The 25,692-nt window shown below is 43.2% G+C and overlaps 1 protein-coding gene across 8 annotated transcripts in view; it reads right to left on the minus strand.

Annotated features, from left to right (window-relative positions):
* The window catches only part of DENND5A (DENN domain containing 5A), a 98,581-nt gene extending 73,178 nt beyond the window's left edge, over positions 1-25,403 (minus strand). For 3 of the 8 annotated variants that reach the window (XR_010600511.1, XM_005291701.5, XM_005291699.5), the window contains exon 1: positions 25,145-25,380. Coding sequence is in view for 7 of the 8 variants with exons in the window: in XM_005291701.5 (XP_005291758.2) it covers positions 25,145-25,244 (100 nt within the window). In the remaining variant the exon portion in view is untranslated. Of the gene's footprint in view, positions 1-25,144 lie in introns of all 8 variants that reach the window. The other 5 variants (XM_008163794.4, XM_005291703.5, XM_005291700.5 and 2 more) reach the window with 3 other exon arrangements.
* Between the last annotated feature and the right edge of the window lie 289 nt (positions 25,404-25,692).

Consider the following 25,692-nt stretch of genomic DNA (forward strand, 5'->3'; position numbering starts at 1 on the left):
TACCCCGATATAACGGCGTTTCACCTATAATGCGGTAGGGATTTTTGACTCCTCACGACCGCGTTATATTGGGGTAGAGGTGTATAAGGTTGAAGCTACATCAACAATCCCACAAAGGATGTCCTATTTTCAAAAAAAGCTGGGAGGAAGGAATGCCAGCTAAGTAAATGAGATAGGCATGGTAAAGGGTCCCCAGCTATACACCAAAAAGAATAACATTACAAGTAAAATGGATTGAAATCTTTTGCACACATTTCATCATCAAAAAACTGTCTTTTCTAAAACAAAAAGTTTGGAAAAATGGTCAATGTGACAAATTTCCCATGAAGCGTTTCATGAATCTTAATTGACATAGCTGTCAAAATAGTTTACTGAAAACCACATTCTTACCGAAAACTGGATTTTTTTTTTAAAGTGACAAATTTATTTATTTTTAATCACATTAATGGACGATGAGTCTATTTCAAACTCTGCAAAAGGGAAACGTCAAACATTTTGACCAATTCATTTTTCCAGCAGTTCCAGTTACCACCTATTTACAGGAAGTCATTGACTAGGACAATGCATGGTTAGCAGCCATTATTAACAACTGTACAGTATATTAACTATTTTGTACATGGACACAATTCATTTGTGACAACCCTGTGACTAGATGGTTACAAAATTAGTTAATTATAATGCAGAAAAGCCTAAATTGTAGATAGTAGATCTGAACCATGCTATTATATTAAATGCATCTAGGTAACTTATATGGGTCCAGTTATATTATCTGGACAGGAATTATTACCTGTACCTTTTTCAGTGCCAATCCCTTCCAAGGAAAACGTTATGGTTTTACGGATCTGTATTTTCCTAACCATTTCTTTTTCTTTTAAAAAAATGAAAATATGTTCGCAAGGGGATTCTTTCCTGCTTTTAACACAATCACTTAATCTTTGTAGCCCACATGCTACCCTGGCAGGTTTCTGTTCCTGTTTTCAACACTAGATATTATAAAATAGTCAATTTTCATAGAGCACATTTGTCCTTAAACAGAAAAGGGTGAGGATGAAAGGAAATGTTAAAAATGTTTGTAAGTGAACAGGAAAACTGCCTTTAAAAGAACCACACAAACAAACTCCTGTTTGTCAACAATTTCCACCTTGAGGTATTTATAAAAGCCTTTTACTGCGGAGCTACTATACTTGTACTTAAATTGTGCAAGACTGAAAACTGCACAGGAACATACTACTCAGAACAACCTCTGAAGGGCGATGTGAGAGGAAGCATAGTAAAGCTCCACTGTCACTCCCTACTGCAGGAACAGCAAACTTGGAGAGGAGACCTTTATTAACCAAAAGAAGCCTGTAAAAATACAAGCAAATTTGATTGATCATAATACACTGACCTTAAGAATCATTAACAGTGCCACCTTCATTTGTTTATTGGCTCCAGTAGAGTCTGAGCTGCTCAAAACAATTACAAAGACAGCCAGAAAAAAAGCATATTGATTTTGATACAATAATTTGTTGCTTTTCACTATCTGCCAAGCATCATTTCTTTTCTTAAATGGCCATGATACAGGATGTTATTGATCCAGCTCATTCAGTCTTGGTGTACATTTACATTATGTACTCCATTTTTGAATGATAAGTCATACTGGATGTAGCAGCAACATCAAATTTATATTTTTACATATGCTTATATGAATCTTATGTGGTATAAAGACCGATGCTCCCCTCATTAAGACATCAGATATTAAAATAGATTAAATATTCAAAAATCTTAAAGGCTGTTAACCTTTGACTAAATATAATGCAACAAATTAAATAAGAACCTGGAGTGATTTGCTGGTGGTCTGCAGCAGCAGCAAATGACACCCCAATGCTGGCTCAGCTGTGCTGGCCAGCACATTGGCGGAGTAGAGCTAAGGCTCCATCAACTCCCCTCACAGTCTCTCCACACCCACTTACCTCTGCATTTCCAAACTCAGAGTCTAGGCCAGGGAACCTGAACAGGGATGTAGGGGTGGTAGTCCTCCTCACCCATAGCACTATGCAATCTAGGTCACAATCTAGCCCTTAGTGTCTGAGTGCCAGAGAGAACACATCTCAGGAATGCACATTAATTCAAAGCTGATCTATAAAACAAATACTACTCATAAAAGTTAAGGTAATTTCAAATACATACACTAATTTATAGTATGTTCTATGTTAATTCTAGCCTGCTTCCAAGAAACTGCAGTGCAATGGACATGGACATATTTAAATGAAAGTAAACAGCAAATAACTCCCTTTTGATTTCTTAATTCTTGTTCTTGGTTGGAAATAGCATTAGGTAATAACATGCTGCACAGTCAAACGGGATTACACACAGGTATCAAGTATGAATATCACAATTACTCCCAAAATGCAGATAATGTATTGTATGGGGGACTGGCATTAACAATGAAGTACTTATTCTAAATTCAGCTTCAGGCAAGAATGATAGTGGGAGTCTTGATTCAACCCACAATAGAATTCACAGAATATACAAAAAGACTTAAGAAATTTTCCCATAAAGAGAGAATAATTGCAACCCCATAAGATTATTATAAGTAATAAACCTACAGACTGCTCCTGCTCTTTAATCCACACACCAAGTATAGTTACAGTTGGCTTGCAAGACAGATGCTGGAATATTGCATCCATTTCTGGTGTCCACATTTTTAAAAGGATATTGAAAAAAAATGGAAGGGGTGCAAAGAACCACCACAAAAGTGATTCAGGGCCTGTAGAAAACACTTTACAGTGAAAGATTGAAGGACTTTTACTCTGTTTAGTTTGTGACACTGACAGATCAGCTAACTGATGTATGAATGACTCCATAACAATTTAACAAGAGGCAGTGCAATTGCATTGAAGACAATCCACTTATCTATGAGTATCAAAGAAATGTCGATTAGGCTAGCGATTCAGTTTGTATTGATAAGAATCAAAGAATACTTGCTAAATGTATTTGTCTGTGTTTACCTTTATCTTGTTAGAAGTTTACCAGTGTAACCCAATTAGCTTTGAGATGTTAAATCCTTTTACTGTCTTAACTGCCTTACATTATGTATGCCACTGTCAGGGCCGGCTCTAGGCACTAGTGTTCCAAGCATGTGCTTGGGGCAGCCCTTTTCAAGGGGCGGCATTCCGGCCCTTTGTGGGCAGCACTTTTCAAGGGGCAGCACTCCGGATTTTATTTTATTTTTTTGCTTGGGGTGGCAAAAAACCTGGAGCTGGCCCTGGCCATTGTGTTCAGTTAACCTTAAAATCAAACATGTGAGATACTGCAGGAAACTAATATTATCACTGTCTTCAGCTTAACTATCTCTGTTACAAAGGACAGGCTAATTGCCTTATGTAAGTGAGTGAAACTAGTTTACCTGTATATGAATAGAAAATAGAATAACTTCAAAGCAAAGGTCCACAAACTATCTGCATTGCCTATTCTTCCTAGGAGGAAAGCCCTGCTGTGACAATTATTGTGAGGAGGCTTGTCAGCCTGCTAACGGGCTATATATACTGGACCTGGGGCATGATCCTGTCATCTCTCATCTGCTGAACTTTGAACAGGGAAAGTTTAAAGTATGGGATTGAGATCTTCCAAGTATTATTTGGAATATCCTGGAAAAATCATGGAAAGACTAACAGACTTTACATCTAAGCTGCCTTTGGAATTATCCCAACAGGTCAGAATCCAAAGAGACTTTTACAAGCCAGCAGATATAACATTACTGCTATGATCCTGATTTATAAACAATGAAAATCACTTGTATGTATAAGATTCCTTACCCATTCAATAACTCTTTTCTTTTCTTAATAAATCTCTAGTGAGTTTACTAAGGATTGCATGACTGTGATATTTGGGTAAGATCTGAAAAACATATTGCCCTGAAGGTAAGTGTCTGATCCTTTGGAATTGGCAGAGCTTTAAGTCTGGTGAATAGGGTTTTCAGTATCCTATCGCTACGTTATACCTGTTTGCCTAGATGGGAGCCAGGGACTGGAATGCCTAAAGGGGACTGTGTTTGGCTTCCGGTTAACCAGTGTGGTACTGCAGAAGCACTTTTATTACTGGCTTGCAGAAGCTAATTATAGAATAAACCACCAGCTTTGGGGATTGTCTGCCCTATTTCTTGCAGTCTGCCCTGAATGTGGCATTTTCAGTTTGGCCCCTCCAGGCACCCAGTCACAGTTTATTAAAAAGATCAAGAAGTGGCTACAGTATACAAGTATCTTCATGGTGAGAAAATACCAGGTACTAAAGGGCTCTTTAATCCCGCAGAGAAAGGTATAACAAGAACCAATTGCTAGAAGTTAAAGCCAGACAGGTTCAGTTGGAAATAAGGCACAAATGTTTAACGCTAAGGTTGATTAATCATTGGCACAAGCTGCCAAGGGAAGTGGCGCATTTTCTGTCTCTTAAGGTCTTCAAACCAAAATGGGATACCTTTTCTGGAAGATATGCTTTAGTCAAACACTTTATTGGGCTCAATACAGAAGTAACTGGATGAAATTCTATGGCCTGTATTATACAGCTGGTCAGACTAGATGATCTAATGGTCCATTCTGGTCTTTAAAAAAAATAATCTATTGTAAGCTGTACCATTTGGTTTTCTTCCAGAAGCGGACAGATTTCAGAGGTGCTGCATATGTTTGTGAAGAGCTTTGGGATGAAATGCAATTTGTAAAGGTGCGTGATTTTCTAGTAGTATGTTCCTCTTCAAAGAGCCCTGTTCCAACCATAAGAATGCCCCCCCATAATGACACCACCCTGCTTCTACTCAAAAAAAAATCTCAACAACCTCCCCCCCAATATATTAAAGGAACTTAATAAAATCTAACACACACACAAAGGCCTATCACCAAACTGAGTTTGTACTACAAAAAGGAGACTGCCAGGGGCTCCATGAAGTCCACTAGGGACTTCAGAATTGCTATTGATTTTACTCAGAAGGCAGTCAGATACTATGGTGATAGGCAGCAGTATAAAACCCTAAGGGCTTGTCTACACCTAAAAAACTGCAGTGAAGACAATACATCTGCCAACAGGAGGGCTTCTCCTGTCAACATAGGTACTCCACCTCCCCGAGAGGCGATGGCTAAGTCGGTGGGAGAATTCTCCCATCTACCTAGCGCTGTCTACCCCAGAGGTTAGGTTGGTTTAACTGTGTCGTACAGGGGTGGGGATTTTTCATACCCCTGAGAGATGTAGTTATACAGAACTAATTTCCTAGTTTAGACCAGGCCTAAAATAGGTCCTGTCTTTGCTAACTGGTTAAGTGTATTTACAGCTTGCTATCAGATGTTTTCAAAAGACAGCCCCAGAAAGTTTTCTTCTAATCCCCACAAAAAGAACAATGTTATAGGATAAGTATATTTTATCTTGTTTTCAAGCTTTTGCTAACCAAGCATCAGGCCTGTTTGAATCTATCAGAATGCCTATAAGGGAAGATTTATCAAGGAGCATTAAACTAACCAGAAGACACTCACATACAGGTAAATCCAAGATACATTCAACTGAGGGCATGAAGCACACCTAGTTACCCTCTTTAAATAAAGACCCAGCTAACCTTGCTTCTAGCTCAGTTTTGTTGATCAACATATATAGGTTCAACTCATTACTTCTGCATAGGTAAGAACTGTGACTGAATAAATCTCTGTATTCACACCCTACACACTACTGTAATAATCTTTGTACAAGGTATGCCGTGCGAGGTATCATCCAAAAACTCATAATTTGCTGGTCTGTACTGTCCAGATAAAATGTGTGTGCCAACACTGTAATAATGTGAAGTTTTAAGATTCCCCTATATGATGTCAAGAATACATGTTCAAAACTCACGCAGCACCAAACTGGTCAAACAGGCCTGTCTTGAACAAAGGAGTGCATGTTTCTCTTAATTTGCATTTAAACACTAAACAGAGTCATCAACCAGGAAAGGAAAACAAAGAAAGCTCAAATAGGTGGGGAAAAACAGCAGGGAACATCCTTCCACACAGACTGTCTCCTATTTCCAGCAGGAAACGTTTTTCAAGAGGGGGATTGAAACTATAAAAAAAAGGGGCAAACACCCCAAGTCACCCCCTCTCAGTCCCCCTGTGCATCTCTGGCATTGAACCTAAGAAAAAGGAAAACAGCCACTGGACTTTGGGTAGGGTCCTGACATGAAGAGTTTGGTCAATAACTCTACTAGAAGCATGTGGTAAGAAATTTTGCTTGAATCTCATATAGTTTGCTAAGTTAAATACTAGTAAGTGTTTTATCTTTATTTTTCTTGTACCTGTTTCTGACTTTAATGCCTCATTACTTGTATTCACTTAAAATCTTTCTTTATAGTTAATAAACTTGTTTTATCTAATCCAATGTGTTTAATTGTCTGGATTATTACTTAAATGAAGTTATAAACTGGCATACTATTCCCTTAAGGGAATAACATACTTGTCCTGTCCAGGAGAGGGCTGGGCAATACAGCACATACAGATCCAGGACTTGGGGTGTGTTGGGGTAACCCCTGCAGCATAATCAAGGCTGGTGAGAGCCAGGATGTAGCTGGCAGGCTGCAGTTACAAACAGACACTCAGGGTGTGGCCTGCATGCTGGAAGGCTGTTTGTGAGCAGCCCAGGTGGGAGCTACTTCAGCAAGGCACTGTAACGTATCTGAGGTTGTAGGGTGGGGGTGACACCGCACCCACTGGATTAATTGTACCCTGGCATGTTACAGGAACCTAAGCCCCAAGTCTGCAAAACACTTATGCACAGACTTAATTTTATGCAATCAAGTCAACAGGACTACATAAAAGTGCAATGTTAAACACAGAGTACTCCCACTGACTTCAATAAGATTTACTCATGTAGGGTTAAGTATGTGCATAAATCTTTATAGGATCAGGTCCCTACATTAGAAAATAATTTCTAAATATAGGTCTAATCATCTTATATTCTCCAAACCCTCTCCACTATTTTAACTTCCTTTTATGGTGAAGTCCCTGAAGATAGAGAGAAAAGAGAAGCTGAGAGGTTCTTGTCCAGAATTATGAATTAGCATAGATGCATAGTACAGATATTGTCAAACACCCTTTGGTGTGTTTTAAAAGGTTTCCAACAATTGGTGGAGCCCAAGGGCACAACCCATTACACAAGGAGAAGGGATATTCTGGCCAGAACAGGACAAATCATTCTCATACACCTGAGCAGACAGTACCTCTGTTGTTAGAGGCCTCATCAGAAAGTCCCACACAACAAAACCGTGTTCATCTAATTCAGAAGAATAATAGAGTAGACCCTGATGGGATTTGAACCTGTGGTTCCAGGCTTTATGATTATTTCAGACCTGATGCTCAGGTCACTAATAAGTCCATACCATTTCAGCCTGTATGTTTGATTCACTCAGCAAGTTACATTCCAACACTTTGAAAAGCCTTTTGGGGGAGGGGGAGGGGGGGACATCAAAAAACAATCAGTAGCAAGGTTTAAGTCATTTAAAGTCTATCTTCATTAGTAAATTAGGTTGTGCTAAAACACTACCTTGAGGAGTCGTATTAGCGGTAGCACAGGTTTACCATGACCAGCTAGCACAATGTTAAACATAACTGGTCCCTGCCTACACTGGCTGCAAAGTCAAGTTTAACATGTTAGTTAAAATGACTCCTCAGGGTTGTGTTTTAACCCAATCTAGTGTTATAGTCAGGAGAAGCCCTTACTGATACACAGCCCCACACACACCTGCTTCTGAAAGGCTAGCAAGATCTTTTGCTTATTTCTTTAGCAATGTTATTGTGAAAGCCATAAAAACAGGAAACAGCATCCAAGGCTTGGCAGTAGCTGGAGTAAGAAATGCAACTGTTAAACAGGGATTCTTGGAACAAAAACAAGAGTCAGCCAAAGTTGCAGCTGCCAGATCTGTAAATGAACAGCCATTACAGAGATGGACAACTATGGTTCCAAATTATGACTTGTTTCCTTCCTTCCTTCAAACCTTTCTCCTCAAACAGAACCACATCTATTTTTCATTCAACAGTTTTTTCCTCCTCCTCTCTCATTCACCCTGGCATGCTAATAAAACCTAATTCTTTCCATTTTTACCCTAGAACACTCGCATTCTATGCTTGCAGTTACTCCTCCTATTGGGAAATCATTAAGTCTAATAAACATTGAACTGGTAACAATAAATCAGATCAATTAGTTAAGTACCGAGACTGGGATTTGGGCCTCTTTGAAAAACTCCAGCCTCAGTCTTCAGAAGAAAAGCAACATATTTATATTCAAATATTTTCTTAAGGACCACAGGTACCCATTTTATTATAACAGCCTTGGTTTTATTACTGACTATTAAGGTCTCATCTACTCTGTTGGTATCCTGTCATTTAGGCAGGGTTCTTAACTCAGGTTTTTTGTGACAAGTCATCATGCAATATACGAGTCTCATATTTGTAACTTAATACCTGGGGATTTTTGCATGCCAGTGACTGTAATAGTAATCCTGTGCCCCACTGTCACTTAACCCTGACCAAACGGCCCAAAGTTAAAAGCTAGTCCTTATGTGTGCAGCCAACAAGGGTGCTAATCTGGGATATGGATACCTGCCTACTAGCAAACTGACAAAATATTGGTCTATATTTCTGAGGTCATAGTTAAGGTTTTCTGCTATAGTGTAATCCAAAGAAATCACTTCAAACTCAACAGCTAATGAGTGCATTTCTTTTAGGAATGTGACAGGAACAGCAGCTAATGTGGCATGTAGGCAGTTAGGTTTGGGGAAAGGTTCTTCCTTTTCCCACTACTTCCTTATTTAAGGTTTTGTCAGCTAAGCAACCCTAACCTGTTTGTAACAGATTTTTTTCCCCTTGTCTATGGCAAGACATATATTGCACATCTTAAAAAAAAAAAAATCATCACTTATATGTCCATTGATTTCAATGCACAACAAATATTTTCCTGTTGCAATCTCTTCCTGTCCACCTGCCTAACAAGCAGGAAAATAGCAGCCCCCGTGGAACAAACACAATAGAGGTGCAGCATATGTAGTACAACTTCACTGGGTCCAAATATCTGGACTAGCTGTTGCCACAGGTATGGAGCCAGTCCTTCCAAACCCTCTGAGATTAATAAGAATAAATGATATTTTTTAAAATTAATTATACAACAAACTTAATTTTATTTAATTTTATTATAAGTTTCAGTACTTTCATAGTAGATCATAAAAACAAAAACAGAAATATACTTTCCCATATATCCAAACTAGTCCTCTGACTTTGCGAGGGTCTCAAAGATGACGGAGCTCTGGGAGATCTCAACCAACTGACTGACAGCTCCTCCTGCTGCCAACTACCGAGGAATCTTTACTCCAGTCCACTGAGCATGCTTGCTGTAGTGCACACTATTCACATCTGTTAGCTCCTTTCCCCTGTGGCTCAGTGGTTGCAGGGAGGTTACATAAATTCAGACATTAAGAGTCATAGAAAAGTTGAAGCTTTAAGTATTAATCGTTGCCATTTTAACTGATTTTATATACTTTTTTACCGGTTTACTTAATCGCTAGAGAGTTTCCTTTTAGAGAAAGGGACTTTTTCAAAAAAATTGGCAGAGATATATGCTGTTCTGATACCCTGACTCTCAGTTCATAGCAACTCATTCTGCAAGTAGTCCTAATGAAGTCAATGGGATTACTTGCAGAATAAGTAAAGCTATCAGAATCTGGCTTTATGAGAGATGATCACGGTGGTTGACAACATCACTCCTCTGACACAATGGAAGTCTCTACAATAAGGATAAAGTTAGTTTGTGCGGGAGACAGACCTTTCTCGGGAGCCAGCCCACGACTGTGGAACAAACTCCTCCAAGAACTAAGGACCATCACAAACCTCACCAGCTTCCACTTTAAGTGCTAGGCACATTAGTTTGACCTAGTCTTCTCTAACAAACATATAGCAACATGTGTACAGTATAAAAAAAACCTCCTAAATAAAAGACACACCCCTGCACACACTTTCTCCCCCTGGGAAAAGGATGAGAGAACAAACATGACAGATATTATTCACATTGCTTAATGCATTACTGGAAGACTGACACTATAGTGAAGACCACAGTATAAGAATCTACATAGAAAAGACTAGGCTAGAACACACATCTGCTTACTTATAGCACAAGGGCACAAAAGGAGGTTTTGTTTCCTTGAAACTATACAGGAAAATGTAACAGAGGGGCAGCCAGTCAGCAACCAGGAAGAAGTTGACTAGATTCTGGAGCGACTGGATGAAGAACTGTGTTTTGGAGGATGGCGGGTTGTTCTGAAACAGTTTTTCATTGCTTGCACAGCACTCACAGCAGTGAATGGGCACTTTTATTTAAAAAAAGAAAATTAAGATCTACAACATTTTGTAGAAATTTTTATTTTTAGGGAGGGATTTAAAAATGGAGTTCTTTAGATGGAGACACTAGAACCTGTCTTTGCCAAGGCAAAGGGTTTTAAATCAAAAGAATCCTGAGAACTGTATGCAGCTTCTGTCACTATTTCTACATTCTGATTATAGTGGCACCCTTTTTCCTCAACTATGGGTAGGGTCCTACCAAATTCCCGATCCCTTTTGGTCAATTTCACAGTCCTAGGATTTTCGAAATAGCAAATTGTGAAATTTCAGATTTAAATAGCTGAAATCATGACATGTTGTAATTATAGGGGTCCTGACCCAAAAAGGAGTTGTGGGGGGGGTCACAAGGTTATTGTAGGGGGGGCTGCAATGCTGCTACCCTTACTTCTGTGCCGCTGCAGATGGTGGTGCTGCCTTCAGAGCTAGGCAGCTGGAGAGCGGCAGCTGCTGACCAGGAGCCCAGCTCTGAAGGAAGAACCACTGCCAGCAGCAGCGCAGAAGTAAGGATGGCATGGTATGGTATTGCCACCCTTACTTCTACGCTGCTGCCTGCAGAGCTGGGCCCTCAGTCAGCAGCTGCCACTCTCCAGTCACCCAGCTTTGAAGACAGCGCAGACGTGAGGGTGGAAATACCATAATCCCCCCTAAAATAATCTTGTGAGCTCCCTGCAATTCCCTTTTGGGTCAGGACTCCCAATTTGAGAAACTCTGGTCTCCCCCATGAAATCGGGATAATATAGGGTAAAAGCACACAAAAGACCAGATTTCACCGGGGGAAACCAGATTTCACGGTCCGTGACGCATTTTTCATGGCTGTGAATTTGGTAGGGCCCTAACTATGGGCAAGAATATATCAGCACAAACTGAGCTAAAGTGTAGGTCTCCAAACTAACCCAAAACCAGCCAATGTTAAAAAGAGTTAACATCTTCAGAACAGAAACCACTTGCTTTCCATTTCCCAGAGGTAATGATGATTTCTATACACATCTAAAGTAAGTGTCACAATTCTTTTAAACATGTACAAAACTCTCCCCATGCCCTCTGTGACAGACATTGCAACAACATGCAATATCTTTGGGGACCATATTGTATTAAGTTTGTGTATAACTGTGGACTGGGAATTGTATGAAATTCCAGCGGGGAGGCTTATCACTGCTCCTTCAGAGAGGTGCACCCCCTGCAGAGGCTTTAATATACTGGTTCAAACTGGGTTTTCCAAAGACCAACAGACAAAGAAGGGGCCTTTGTAATAAAACGGCTAGGTTTAAACTGATTCAGGGCCTTCTTTCTGATCCAGCAAACGGACAGGCCCTTCTGTATAAAGGGGCACCAACCCTTGGGCAAGGGCTAGAGAAGTTTTGACCTACTGGAGCCACACAGGACTGCTGGTAAGCTTTTTAGCTGGCATATAGGAACTTTTATTGTTTCTTGATTGTTTGTTTGTTTTAAACACAGGTTCTCTCTGTAATGCTTTTACTTTAAGAATAAATCTGCTTGCTTAGAAAGAGCTGCATGGTAACTTGTAACTGCTGGCAGTGCACTGTTCATAGTCCCCAAAAGGAAAGCAATGCACAGGTGCTGACGGTTAGACTTACTGGGGATATCACAGTGTAAGGCAGGCAGCTGTGCAGCTTTAAAACCCCAGTCAGAAAGAACAGAGCCATGTCTCCACCCAAGAGAGGTGATGTCTGGGAGATGGAAACCTTAAGCTGGTGCCCTCCAGGGACCAGGGAGAGGGAATACAGGTGCAGTTAACACAAACTGTGACATCCTCCAACTACCCATCCCAGACATGCACACCCAAAGACTCTACCTACCTAGGAAAAGCCTGAGCAAATAGAAAATCCTTGGAGCATTTCATGTAGGTCAACCAACTCCAGCTTAGTTGGAGCAGTGCTGGAAACAAATTCTACAACCAAGAGCCCCTAATGTCAATATCCCATCTCCAGCCCCCAATACATAGAAAAGTTACAGATAAGATTGCTTCAGCAATTGAGTCCCTCCAGCACACTTGCAATGCAGCACAGACAGCCAAAGCAGGTCAATTTCACTTCAGTATTTAAAAAGGGAAGTGCTCTTGACCAAGATGATACAGTACTTTTGCCTTAGTCAGTCATGAGGTTACGTAAGGCCCCAAAATAACTTTCTCAGGAAACTCACTGAATTACCTGACTTTTTTTAAAAACATTTAAAACTGTGTTTATTTTTAGAAGACCCTAGAAGAGCTTAGCTGCAAGTCGACATTCTAGTCCTGTATCTCTCAAAGAGGTTTGGTCCAAGCATAGGATTGGAAGACAGGAACTGCCGAATTCTAATACAGTACTAACTCCGACACAGACATCCCTCTGTGGCCTGTGACAAATCACTTAATCTCAGGCTTAGTTATCTTGCTGGTGCAATGAAGTTAACGCCTCTCTCCCCCCTCAAAGGGACGTTTGTAAGGATTAGCATTTGGAAAATGCTTTTAGGGATGAAATACTCATTAGAATTACCCACAGAAATATTAATAATTAAACTTCACTTCTCTTGCTCCCCCTCCCCCAACACCACAAGAAGTCTGAATACGCTTCCCATAATAACCTATCATCCTCTGGGTAAGAGCCATGACAGTTACCCTCCTAGAGAACTAACAGACTATGAGCTAAACCCCTCCTTCAGCTGTACCAGAGAACAAGGTATATCATAATGTCGGGCACAATGCCAGGGACAGTTCCATGGTGCAAAAGAGTGCAGGGGTCACTGTGACTCTGCAATAACCAAGAGGCAGGCACACTATAACCACTACATGTCTGATTGGGGCTGGTTCATTAACTGAATTTGGAAAAAAAAGTTCCCTTCAGTAGGAGGTGATGGCCCTGCTTACACTCTCTCACAAGAAAGCAAGATCACTCATTCAGTGTCTGGCTTGCTCCTTATCGAAGGGCTGATGTCCTTACTCTTTCACCTTCGCCAGGATTAAGCCCTGTGTGTAAGGCAGCCATCCACCTACAGAGTTGCAATATGGCAGCCATCCTAAGCCAGCAACACCACTGAGTTTCTAGGAAAGAAAATGAAGAATGCCATCTCCAACTGAAAATGGAGGGGAAGTTGTAAGTACTGTGGCTCAATTGTTCCCCTTTCCTATGCAGTTTGGAAGAGAGTAAGAGAAAATCCCAGCAAAAATAACTCACGACACATGGAGGTTAGGACAGCGGCAGCTCTACAGCAAGGAGCCAAGGGAAACCATCCATGTGAACATTGCACAGATTAGTTCTTTATTCTAACCCCCAAAGGACCACATCACTCTACAGCATGATCGATACTAAGGCGTGGTCTACAGTACAGAGTTAGGTTGACACAAGGCATCTTATGTCAACCTATGTGTTTACACTAAAAATTCGCTCCCACTGACGTAACTCGCCTGTTACACCAATTTAATAACTCCACCTCCATAGAGTCAATGTCAATGTAGTGTCAGCGAGGACACTGTATTGCTTACATAAGTAGTCCCCAACCTTTTTCGTCTGGCGGGTGCCAGACGACGAGCCACGGAGGACTGTGGCAGCGGACGAGCATCCACCGAAATGCCGCCAAGTGGCAACGTCAATAGGCGTCACTGCCCAAATGCCGCCGACAAGCAGTGTCATCCAGAGGCGTCGCCGCCGAAATGCCGCTAATCGGCAGCATTTCGTCAGCGACGCCTCTGGATGACGCTGCTTATCGGCGGCATTTCGGCGGCATTTCGGCGGATGCTCGTCCGCTGGCCAGTACGCGGGCACACTTAGGCGCCCCGGCGGGCGCCATGGCACCCACAGGCACCGGGTTGGGGACCCCTGGCTTACATCAATTGTCGCTGACTGTCAAAAGTTATCCCACGATGTCCCACACTGACAGTTCAATTGGTGCAAGCGTTCCTAGTGAGGACATGCACTACCAACACAAGGAGCAAAGTGAAGACACGCTCAAGCAATGCAATTACTGTGGCATCTGTATGCAGACATGCGTTAGGTCGACTTAATTTTGTAATGCATGCCCTCAGAGAGCTGAATCAAGAACCCTATCCAATTTTAAAACCTGTTGAAGCCATAATGCCACCCAAGGCCCAGGCAAACTGAGTCATTTCTACTGGACTAGTTCAAACTCTGCTGAAGGTGCCTTTGAAACCAGTTCAGGCCATCTGTAGATGGTTTATACTATGGTTCCAAACGGGTTAAAAATTGTTTAGCTGAACTGGTTTTAAATCCATTTCAAATTCTGGGAGAAATTTAACCAGTGTACACCAGGCCTACATGGCATACACCCCTGCAGTGCTAGGCAGAAGTCCATATGGTAGCCAACACTGACAACAATTTGCTTTCTGTAGCTCCTAACTTCCCACCACCACTCACCTTACAGACAGATGCGAAGACAAAGGATCAAATTTTCTAAAACACTAAGTAACTTACGAGCCTACCTCCTATTTTCTAAAGTTACTGAGGCACTTATGAACCTAAGACCCACAGACTTCCAAGGAGACTTAGCTCTTAAGTCACTCTAGCACTTTCAGACCCCCTTTTGTTTATATTCCACTTGAGACTATTGTTTAAATTTGTTACCAGCACCTCACAGGATGGTGCCAAGAGACACTACTGGCTACAAGAGTTTCTCCAGGAGGGAAAATGAGGCTGGGTAGATAGTGTCACAGCGGTTCACAAGAGGGTGCTGTGGAGGCCACCCCTGCAACAAACCCCCATAAAACGACAATCACTCAAGAAATAGTCATCTGGGGAAATCTTTTCCTTGGAAGGAGGAGGAAATAAGCCTGACATGCAGCTATCCAAGCAAATTCCCCACCTTGAGACCGTTTGTGTCAATGTTAGACAGTTTTTCTGTATTTGCTAACATTTCATACTCTAGGTAGCTGTAAACTTGACTGCAAGCCACAAATCCAGGAAGCTCTTGTCACAAGTATCAAAAGGAATACTTTTTGTATACAGTAAAAAATAAGTAACTGCTTCTGACAATGTCACTTCATATGCATTATTGCTGCCACGTGCACCCTGTGGGTGAGAGAGAACTCAAAGGCACTAATATGAAAAGTCCCTAAGAGCAGTGAAGAGGGACAATACCAACTTGAAAAGCCACAGTTGTCCAAACATTTGATACCTATGGTCATTACAAATAACTCCCCTCAAGCTTGCTATAGTTTGAAAGTTTAGAAGAGAATAACCTTTGCTCTTAGTTTTACTTTGTGCATGTAACATCATTGTAGTTGCTCGCTTTTAGGAAAGGCTGGTCCTTAAAAAGATCAACAAGGGTGCAGAAACACACTTACACAATGTTTCATACATTGGTGGGCGAGGGAGGGGAGCAGGGGTAGAGAGAAGTGAGGAGTATGTTATGACATGCTATTCAAAGTAGACTCCAGAAACTAGGACTTTTAAAATATTAATTTAAAAAAAAAAAAAACATCATGAGTCCACTGCAGCACTCAGAAGAAACCCTGGCTCCCAGCACCCTGTTATAGAGCATACTCCTTCCTTTACAAAGAAGTTGAACACCCAAGACACAGGGATTTTTAAAAATGTCCTGGGGGGAAAAGTCATTCATTTTCTATAGTGGAGATTTTGGAAGACACATAACTTGTAATTTAACCTACAATACAGACATGACAATCAAAAGTTTGGTATTATAGAAACAGCTTAATAAATTGTAGCTCCAAACGTGATTAATGGAGTACAGCTGCTTTTCCTCACATCAGCCCTCCCATTCTTTATTCTACATATCAGCTACCACAGCACGTCTGCCTCAGTTCCCAATAAGACAAAAGATCTCTTTGGCACTCTAAAACACAGAAAGCAACTCAGGCTTCTTGGGGAAAGGAAGATTGGGGGGAGGAAGAGAAACTGCTAATGGGACCTAGAGCTTTCCACAGGTGCCAGTTCAAATGCAGCTTAAAGTTATCATCTGATACCTGTTCAGAGTGAGTGGCCTGTGTGAAATCAGTGGGTAGCCTCAGTTCAAATCCTACTAGACAGGCCCCCATAACAGAATCAGCACCTTTGTTAGCAAGGTCAAGGAGACCAAAATACCCTTTCGTCTTTAAAATTAATCCCTCGTGTCAGGATAGAGGCACACTGTCAGGGCAGTGTGGGAAGCCTGCACTGCTGTTATTCCCAAAAAAAGGCAACACTTCTTCAATCTCCAGGGAACTCAAGCCAGCACCTCCTACCAACACATTCATCTTTGCCAAAAGGGATACATATTAGCCCCACCTTACAGATAAAGAAACATTTATTTATTCAATGAGTAAATGTAAACAGTGTGCTGCAGAAGTCTATTACAGGAAGAGACCTCAGATCTGACTCCCAATCCTGTATCTTAATCAAAAGATCATCCTTCATCCACAAAGGAAGAAAATACAAAACAAAAGGAAAATATCAGTAGTTAAGAGGGAAAGCATTAATCAAAGATAAGCATTACAATGTTTTCCTCCTCAGACTTTCTAGTTAAAGAATTAAAACGAAAAGAAACCCTTACTCATACACTTTTAATAAGGTAAAGGCTACAACAGTTTCCTAGTGTGTAAAAGTCATGCCCAACATCATTCAAACAATTGCTGGCAAGAGTATTATTCTAATAGCTACCAAAGAGAAGGAAAATTATATTTCTGATGCTCTAATACAATGAGCAATTTATCACTTGACCTATATGACACAAACACAAGTTCTTCAAGCACTTCAGTTTATCTGAATAATACTTTAAAAGCTCTTAAATGGAAAAGGGAAGGTCTGTGGGGGGAAAAAAAACCTAAAACCAGGGACTATTTGAAGATCATCATCTATTCTAAACTTAATGCTGAGAAACAACAAAAAGTATAGGTGTATTGGAAGACTGAAGGAGCCGGGAATAGAGCCTCCAAATGTAAAGGGAAAGAGACAGGGGGAAAACAATATTGCTACATTATTGCTCAAGAGAAACACTCCCGGCTCTAGAAACAGTAGGCCAGGGGTAGGCAACCTTTCAGAAGTGGTGTGACGAGTCTTCATTTATTCTCTTTAAGGTTTCGCGTGCCGGTAATACATGTTAACGTTTTTTAGAAGGTCTCTCTCTATAAGTCTATATTATATAACTAAACTATTGTTGTATGTAAAGTAAACAAGGTTTTCAAAATGTTTAAGAAGCTTCATTTAAAATTAAATTAAAATGCTGATCTTACGCCGCCAGCCTGCTCAACCCGCTTCCAGCCTGGGGTTCTGTTCACCTAGGCCTGCAGTGGGCTGAGCAGGGCAACTCGAGGTCAAGGCAGAGGGCTGGGGTGTGTGTGGAGGTGCAGGGCAGAGGGCTGGGTGTTGGGGGGGGGGTTCAGGGCAAAGGGCTGGGTGGTGTGTGGAGGTGCAGGGCAGAAGGCTGGGTGTTGGGGGGAGGTCAGGGCAGAGGGCTGAGTGTTGGGGCGACTCGAGGTCAGGGCAGAGGGCTGGGGGTGTGGGGAGGGTTCAGGGCAGAAGGCTGGGTGTTGGGGGGAGGTCAGGGCAGAGGGCTGGGTGTTGGGGGGAGGTCAGGGCAGAGGGCTGGAGGAGGTGTGGGGGTGCAGGCAGAAGGCTGGGTGTTGGGGGGAGGTCAGGGCAGAGGGCTGGAGGGGATCTGGGGGTGCAGGGCAGAAGGCTGGGTGTTGGGGGGAGGTCAGGGCAGAGGGTTGGAGGAGGTGTGGAGGTGCAGGGCAGACGGCTGGATGTTGGGGGGAGATCAGGGCAGAGGGCTGGGGGTGTGTGGAGGTGCAGGGCGGAAGGCTGGGTGTGGGGAGGATTCAGGGCAGAAGGCTGGGTGTGGGGGGGAGGTCAGGGCAGAGGGCTGGGTGTGGGGGGGAGGAGGTGCAGGGCAGAGGGCTGCGGTGCTCGGCTTTTGGGGGTGCTCCCAGCCCCCTGCCCTGAGCAGCTCATGGCAGGGGGCTGGAAGGGATATGCCCTGTTCCGTCCCTACCTCTCTCTGCAGCTGTGTGCACGCTGCCGCTCTTCCCCCTCCCACTCGCAAGGGCCATCGCGGGCAGGGAGAGGGAGGAGGAGGAGGAGGGGCAGAGGGGCCAGAATGCACCAAGCTGTGGGAAGAAGCGGGGGAGGAGGGAAGCTTGGCTGCTGCAGGACCAAGCTTCTGCCTCCTGCCCCCGCAGGGGAGAGCGGTGGGCGGGGGGGGGGGGAGGGCTGAGTGGGGCAGAGGGCCAGGCCACCCCCCCCCCCCCACACTGCTCTCCCCTGCCGGGGCAGGAGGCAGAAGCTTGGTCCTGCCGCAGCCAAGTTTCCCTCCTCCCGCGCTTCTTCCCCCAGCGTGGCGCTTTCCAGACCCTCACGCCTCCTCCTCTCAGCGTGCCACTCAGAATCAGCTCGCGTGCCATGTTTGCCACGCGTGCCATAGGTTGCCGACCCCTGCAGTAGGCCAAACTCATTCAGGTGTAGCTACACTGAAGTCAATGGAGTTTTACTAGGATAAATGTATACCAATATTTTCACATTACCTTGCTAACACATACAGTGTCACACAGGGGAGGATAGCAATTGAGCTTGCATAATTCGTAAGTCATTTCACTTGTTCCAATTCTAGTTATTTTCCTTGATGATTTCATGCATCAATACTATTAAAGCATTTATTACCTATGGTAAGGGCCCAGGTGCCCTAATCAGTATCCAGGTCTCATTGTGCTAGGTGCTGTACAAACACCTGAGTGGGCACAGTCCTTGTCCTACACAAATTACACTCCAATTATAAACAAGATACAAATAAGTGTGGAGAAGGGAGAAGAAAAGGGTAACAAAAATAAGGTCAAACCACATAGGTTATTTATTGCTCAACTTGATGGTTCCAATACATCTGAAAGTTGAGGTTGTTTTTTCCTAACCCAAAATCAATAGTCAGCTATCCCTCACTGCTGCACAATCTAGCCATCCTTGGTTAGAGGATTTCTTGCAGGGGTCACAGCAGAACTGGGTCTTGAGGAGGCTCTGGAAGGAGGTCTTACACAGCCATTCAGGGAGGGTGTTCCACATATAAGGGGGCAACATGGAAGAAAGTACAGAACTATTAGCAGAGAAAGCCGACAGCAGATGTTCAAGCCTGGCTTATTTGACAGAGCAAAGGGATAACACAATATGGACCTCCATCCAGAGTCCATTGACTTCAGTGATTTGCGGATCAGACCCTATAAGACAAGGGGAAATAAAGTAGAGAGGGACAGAATTGCTAAAAGTCATTGAAGGTGAGGACAAGAAGCTTGAATTTGATACTGTGGAAAATGGGGAGCCCAGGTGAAGGATTAAAAGAGGAGGGTGATATGGTCAGAGCAATATTTAAATACTATCATGATCAATCCCTGAGATATGCCATCAGTTTAAATGTTTAACCAGACCATAGTAAAGAGCAACTATTGTTTTTGATTGGTCTATTGTAAAATCATCAGGATCTTTACTTCACAGCACAAGTTAATTTTAGACATTTGCATTCCTTTAAGCATTTCCCCACTGTACACTAATTTGAAAAAAAAACATTCATTACCTATTTGTCACTATGAGATGGAAGTTATTTCCAAGTACCCTCAAGTTCTGTGAGTGAGAGACTATATTGGATTATAAACTGATTATCAGATTTGTGAAACTGCAATTTCACATTATATAGTGGGGAGTTTCTTATTTTCCCAACTCAGCTTGCACCTAAGCAACACAATAAACTGATTCATTCTTTGTTTTTAACTACATAGTAAACAAATGCTGTCCAGAGGCTTTTGTTAATAAAACTGAGTTAGGAATTAGAACAAAAATACACATCTTTAGTGTAAAAGAATGTAAAATACACTCTTGCCACATAAACTAAATAATTTTATGATGAAGTTAGGTTTTTTTTACCCCAGTTTTCCAGACTATTTTTGAAAAACCCATTTATAGCCCTGATTGAAAAATAAAAGGCACTACACACTTCTCATTACATTTCCAAGATGCAGACATGAGACCTAAATCCTATCCATACTGCTGCAACAATAAGTTACACTATACATATAGCAACAGAGGGTCCTGTGGCACCTTTGAGACTAACAGAAGTATAGGGAGCATAAGCTTTCGTGGGTAAGAACCTCACTTCCCTTGCATCTGAAGAAGTGAGGTTCTTACCCACGAAAGCTTATGCTCCCAATACTTCTGTTAGTCTCAAAGGTGCCACAGGACCCTCTGTTGCTTTTTTACAGATTCAGACTAACACGGCTACCCCTCTGATAATATACATATAGATTTGTCTTAGGGCTTGTCTACACTCACACTGTGAACACACACACACCCCGCCCCCGAGCGCAGCAAATTTCAGCGCTGTAAAGCGCCAGTGTAGACAGTGCACCAGCACTGGTAGCTACAGCCCTTTTGGAGATTTTTAAGAGCTCTCTCCCAGCAGTCTGCCCTGACTACACAAATAGGGCCGTCCTTACCCATATGCAAAGTACGCAGCTGCGTAGGGCACCAGGAAATTTGGGGCACCCTGCCCCGCCTCTTCCCCATGGCCCCTGCACTGCCCCAGCCCCGCCCCCCCTCCATCCCTTCCCCAAAGCCCCGGCCCTGCTCCGCCCCTTCACCGCCCCAGCCCTGCCTCTTCCCACCCCTGAGGACTGCAGTAGGGCTAGGCCTGCACTCACCGGTGGTGGGAAGTGCAGCAACCCAGCCCCCACCACACCGCTGGAGATTGTGTGTGGGGGCGATTCCTCCCTGCCTCCCAAGCCAGTCCCACGCCCCACAGAGGCCTGGGGCCGTCTCCCAATCCCCGAGGAGGCCTGGGGCCTCCTCCCATGCGGGGGAGGGGGGGATGCATAGGGCCCCAGAATAGCTTAGGGACGACCCTGTACACAAGCCATGTAAAAGTGCTGCTATGGCAGCGCTTTAACGTTGCCAGTGTAGACTAGCCCTTAGTAATAATAGATACACTTCATTGTTTCATCTAAGTAAAAATGTTTGTAATACAGACTTGCCAACAGGGCCGGCTCCAGGCACCAGCTTGCCAAGCAGGTGCTTGGGGCGGCCACTCCAGAGAGGGGCGGCACATCCAGCTATTCAGCGGCAATTCGGCGGACGGTCCCTCACTCCCACTCAGAGCGAAGAACCTCCCGCCGAATTGCGACGCAGATCGCAATCACAGCTTTTTTTTTTTTTTTTTTTTTTTTTGCGCGCCGCTTGGGGCGGCAAAAACCCTGGAGCCGGCCCTGCTTGCTAAACTACAAAAAGTCTGCCACTGTCTTCTGGGGGTTCTATAGAACCCATGGAAACATCTCACTCCCTCACTTGTCCCCCACTCCTGCCATCCTTAGGGAGAGTTTTTAAGATATGACAATATGACTCGATCAACTACTAGCAAGTAAAAACTTTCTAGCTGCTTGTCACCAAGACATCCAGCAAGAACAGTTTTCATTACTTCACTGAAGTCCAAATAACCATGCTGTATAAATTTCTGGACCAAAAAAAGTAACTTGGAGGTAGAGAATATATTATCCTTAAACCACTCTGAGTGCAAATGCCAATCATGGAGTTTTGTAAAATATTGGGAGTATGCCATTTAGTAAACTTTTTATGTAGCTAGAAGAAAGCAGAAACAGAAGCCACCTTTTAAGCAAAAATAATCCGAAAGAAAATCAAACTGTTCATGAGTTTGTAGTTTATTTACAAAACTCCAACAAAATGCTATATGATCAATATTATTGTAAAACACCTGAAGAATAAGATTTCATTAGCTTGGCTATAATAAAATCTGCTTACAGCATCCCTAGGGCTTCTGGCAGCCATTGTCAATTTCCTGTAGCAAGTTTAAGTTACTATGACATCATTTTGGGGCTTTGCTCAAGGCAGACCTGATATAGAAAAGCCCTGAAGAGAATCTCAGTGTGCTCCAATCAAGGGATCGTTTGTGTTTAGCTTTGCTTTATTTTAAGAATCCTGCTTCCCCCACTACCGCACACAGCAACTGTAGTGCCAATGCCTCAGTTCCAACAATGGTCACTTATTAAGCAAATTGTTTCAGCAGTTCAAGAATACAGAATGGATTTTTTTAAATACAGAAGTAAGCGGAAAAGCTACACAATGCTCCTTTCATTCAAATAAAGGAATCTTCCAGGAAGCACAAAACATTTAAGAGCCATTTCCATTGACTTCAATGGGCTTTGGATCAGGATCTTAGCTTAGTTTGTTCATATACTGTAGTCTACTTAAGATTTAAAAAGCAACATCTGCCAACACTATCATGCATGACTAATACTAGTTTCTTACACTAAACTCATCCAACTGTACTGAAACTCCAGTTAAATTATATGCAGTGAAGTTATAGCAAATGTTTCTTCCTCTCAATTGTTTCACTGTGCTCCAATCCTAATTTTTTCCTTAAGGAATACAGAATCTCTTTAAACAGGGTGCATATCACACTAGCAAAATATGGTCCCAATTTTTCAAATTACTGTACGCAGGCAGCTCTGGCACCCACATGGAACAGTTGGGAGGATCGGGGCCTATATTTCCACAAATTTCCTTTAGCAAGAAAAGGCCGTACAAAACAGCATACTCCAGTCTTTATTATTTAAAATTCAGACATAAAATTAAGGTAATATCATACAACAACCTTTCAGTTTCCTAAATATTAGATAGTTATCTCAAAGTAACATTTATTATGAGGAGGAGGAGGAGCTATTCACATGCAACAGAGGGAAGAACTATTGTGCAACAATTTGTGGAACTCAACACAAGGCAAAAAATAATATACCACCAGGAAGCATCAACTGTTTTCAGCATACAAGTCTTGCTCACTCCTAGGTATCATTAAAGCAGCATTATACCTTTAGAGTCTCTCAAACTTTTTACCCCGAATACATTTAATTGTTCATATCCTTAAAACTAAATTTTATAATGTACTTTTAAGTACCAGATTGTGCCACCCTTACTCCCTCATTCAGATTGATATCCTACTTTACAGTTATTTCTGTTGAAATTGAAAAGGACTCATTATACAGTAAGTTACTACTTTGCATGAGTAAGGGTGGAAGAATCTGGCCCTACGTGATTAATAAGAAAAAGTTTCAGTCATAACCAAAATGACGTAAATTTAGTCAATAAAATGAGTACTCCTCTATACAAATTTCACTCTACAGTGAACATAAAAAAAAGTCAAGAATTTCCATTCAATATTACTAAGACAGTAATGCCCATGGCACATTATGAGACACATTTAAGGAAGCAGGAAAATCCAAACTGTGGGCCAGATTCTGAGCTCGGCTACACTAGCGTAAATACAGAATAACTCCACTGACTTCAGTGATGTTATGCCAGATTCTGATACTGTGTTTGGCTGGGAAAAGGGTCTTACTCCGTGAATAGTCCAACTGAAGTCAATGGGACTACTAAACCAGAGAATAAGATATCAGAATCTGGCCCTGTAAACTTAACATAAGCATAGGAAGATTGAATGATTTTGTAAGACACACCTCCTAACCAGAAGCAAAAAAGAAAAAAATGCATGTGTCAGATAAGAATGACACAGCTTCTAAGACAGATACACTACTGAATTCAGTTAGTTTATTTCCTTTAAAATATCTCAGAAATAACAAAACTATTGTCTAACATTTTTATTGTTCTTAACTTTTGTTGTTACTCAAGATAATACAAACATGCAGAACATAATTTAATAACCTCACTCTAAAAGGCAGCATATAATTTTTAACTCTAAAAAATTTTTAATAATTTATTTTAAAAAGTTATTTTAAAAGTCTCCAGGAATCTCACATCAATTGACGGAAGCAGCAACAGCAGAGTTATTACACCACCACACATGCAAATACACACACCCTACTTTTAAAAAGGGCATTAACCTTGTTTTAAGCACAGATAACAAGCTCCAAAAAGTGTAGCCATGTACAGAAGAATTTTAAAAGTGATGTACTTATCTGGAAGATTTTCAATGCCTAAATGAACCTGTTAAGTCCCGGCCCCAAACCAGAAGAGTGATCTTGTATGTATAGTGACCTTAAGATGTACGGTACTGACCATTATGAATGTGTTTGGGACATACTGTACACCATCCCAACATGCCTAATTACTGCACTCCTCCACACACTAGCACCCTAGTTATGATAACTGATACTTGTAACATTTCCATTAGGTTTGAAAGCTCCTCCTGGCTTTATTTGTTGTTTCTTCTTGGAAAGATACCCCTACGCTGCCCAGCTCTTTTCAAGGGTTTTTACTAAACTGCTTACATCGCCTGAAATAAAACACACCTCACCAAACGTGAGTGCGGCCAGAAGGCCGTTAATCCGGAGAAGGGCCACGATGGGCGTGTCTGTGCGGCCCGGCCCTCCCCTCCAGCTGTTCAGAGCTGCCGCCAGCACCCCTCCCTCCTCCACCCTTCATCCCACACCAGGAGAAAGCGACGGAGCATTTCAGCCCCACCAGCGGCCCTGCTAGGACCAGCAGCAGCAACTCGGGGTCTGTTGCTGCCACAACAAAGCAGCTTCCAGGGACCTTTTATTGACTCTGTATGCCCCCGATCCGGCATGTGCACGAACCAAGCCACGGGAGCTGTTCGCAGCGCACCCCGGCCCCTCGCTTTATCCCCATCGGGAGCCAGGCAGCCTGCAGGGCAACCGCAAATACCCGCAACACACTCCACAACCACTGCAAGCAACACACACACCCCGCGGCAAGGCGCCTCTCCCGGGGAGCGGGGGCAATTGCAACCCATCCCCTCCCGCAGGGGCTGCGCACCGCTGGGGACAAAGGCAGCCTCCCTCCGCCCCCAGCGCCCCTCACCCGAGAGCTCGTCCGGCTCCAGCCCGGTCTCGGTGTCCAGCCCACAGATCACGAAGTAGTCGGCGAAGCGGCCGGGTGCCGACGAGCCGCCTCCACTCATGCTGGAGCCCGAGGGGTGCGGGGGGCTCAGCGCGCCCGGGGGAAGGCGGCCATCGCCGGGGCTGCTCCAGCTGTTCCAGCTGCGGCGGCGGCTGCCGCTGCCTCCATAACGGAGCGGAGCGGGCAGCGCCGCATGGCATTGTGGGTACGGCCCCCAGCTGTTCCTGAGGGGGGGGGAGAGAGAAACCGCAATGCTGCGCGTGCGCTCTGAGCGGATGGGATGACGTGATGTTGCTGCCTGTCGGAGGCTGGGCGGGGCAGTGGGCACAGGTCTCACCGCCCTGCCCCGCCCCTGCTGCCTCACGCGCCTGCCTCGCCCCGCCCCTCCCCTTGGCCTCTCCCTTCCTGTTACAAGGGTTGCCAATTTTGGTTGGATGTATTCCTGGAGATTAAGGATCAGAGGTGTTGCTGGCCCAGAGGGCCCGAGGGGGCAACAGGGGGTTTGTTGC

This window comes from Chrysemys picta, chromosome 4 (assembly GCF_011386835.1).
Source record: "Chrysemys picta bellii isolate R12L10 chromosome 4, ASM1138683v2, whole genome shotgun sequence".
Classification (NCBI taxonomy): domain Eukaryota; kingdom Metazoa; phylum Chordata; order Testudines; family Emydidae; genus Chrysemys; species Chrysemys picta.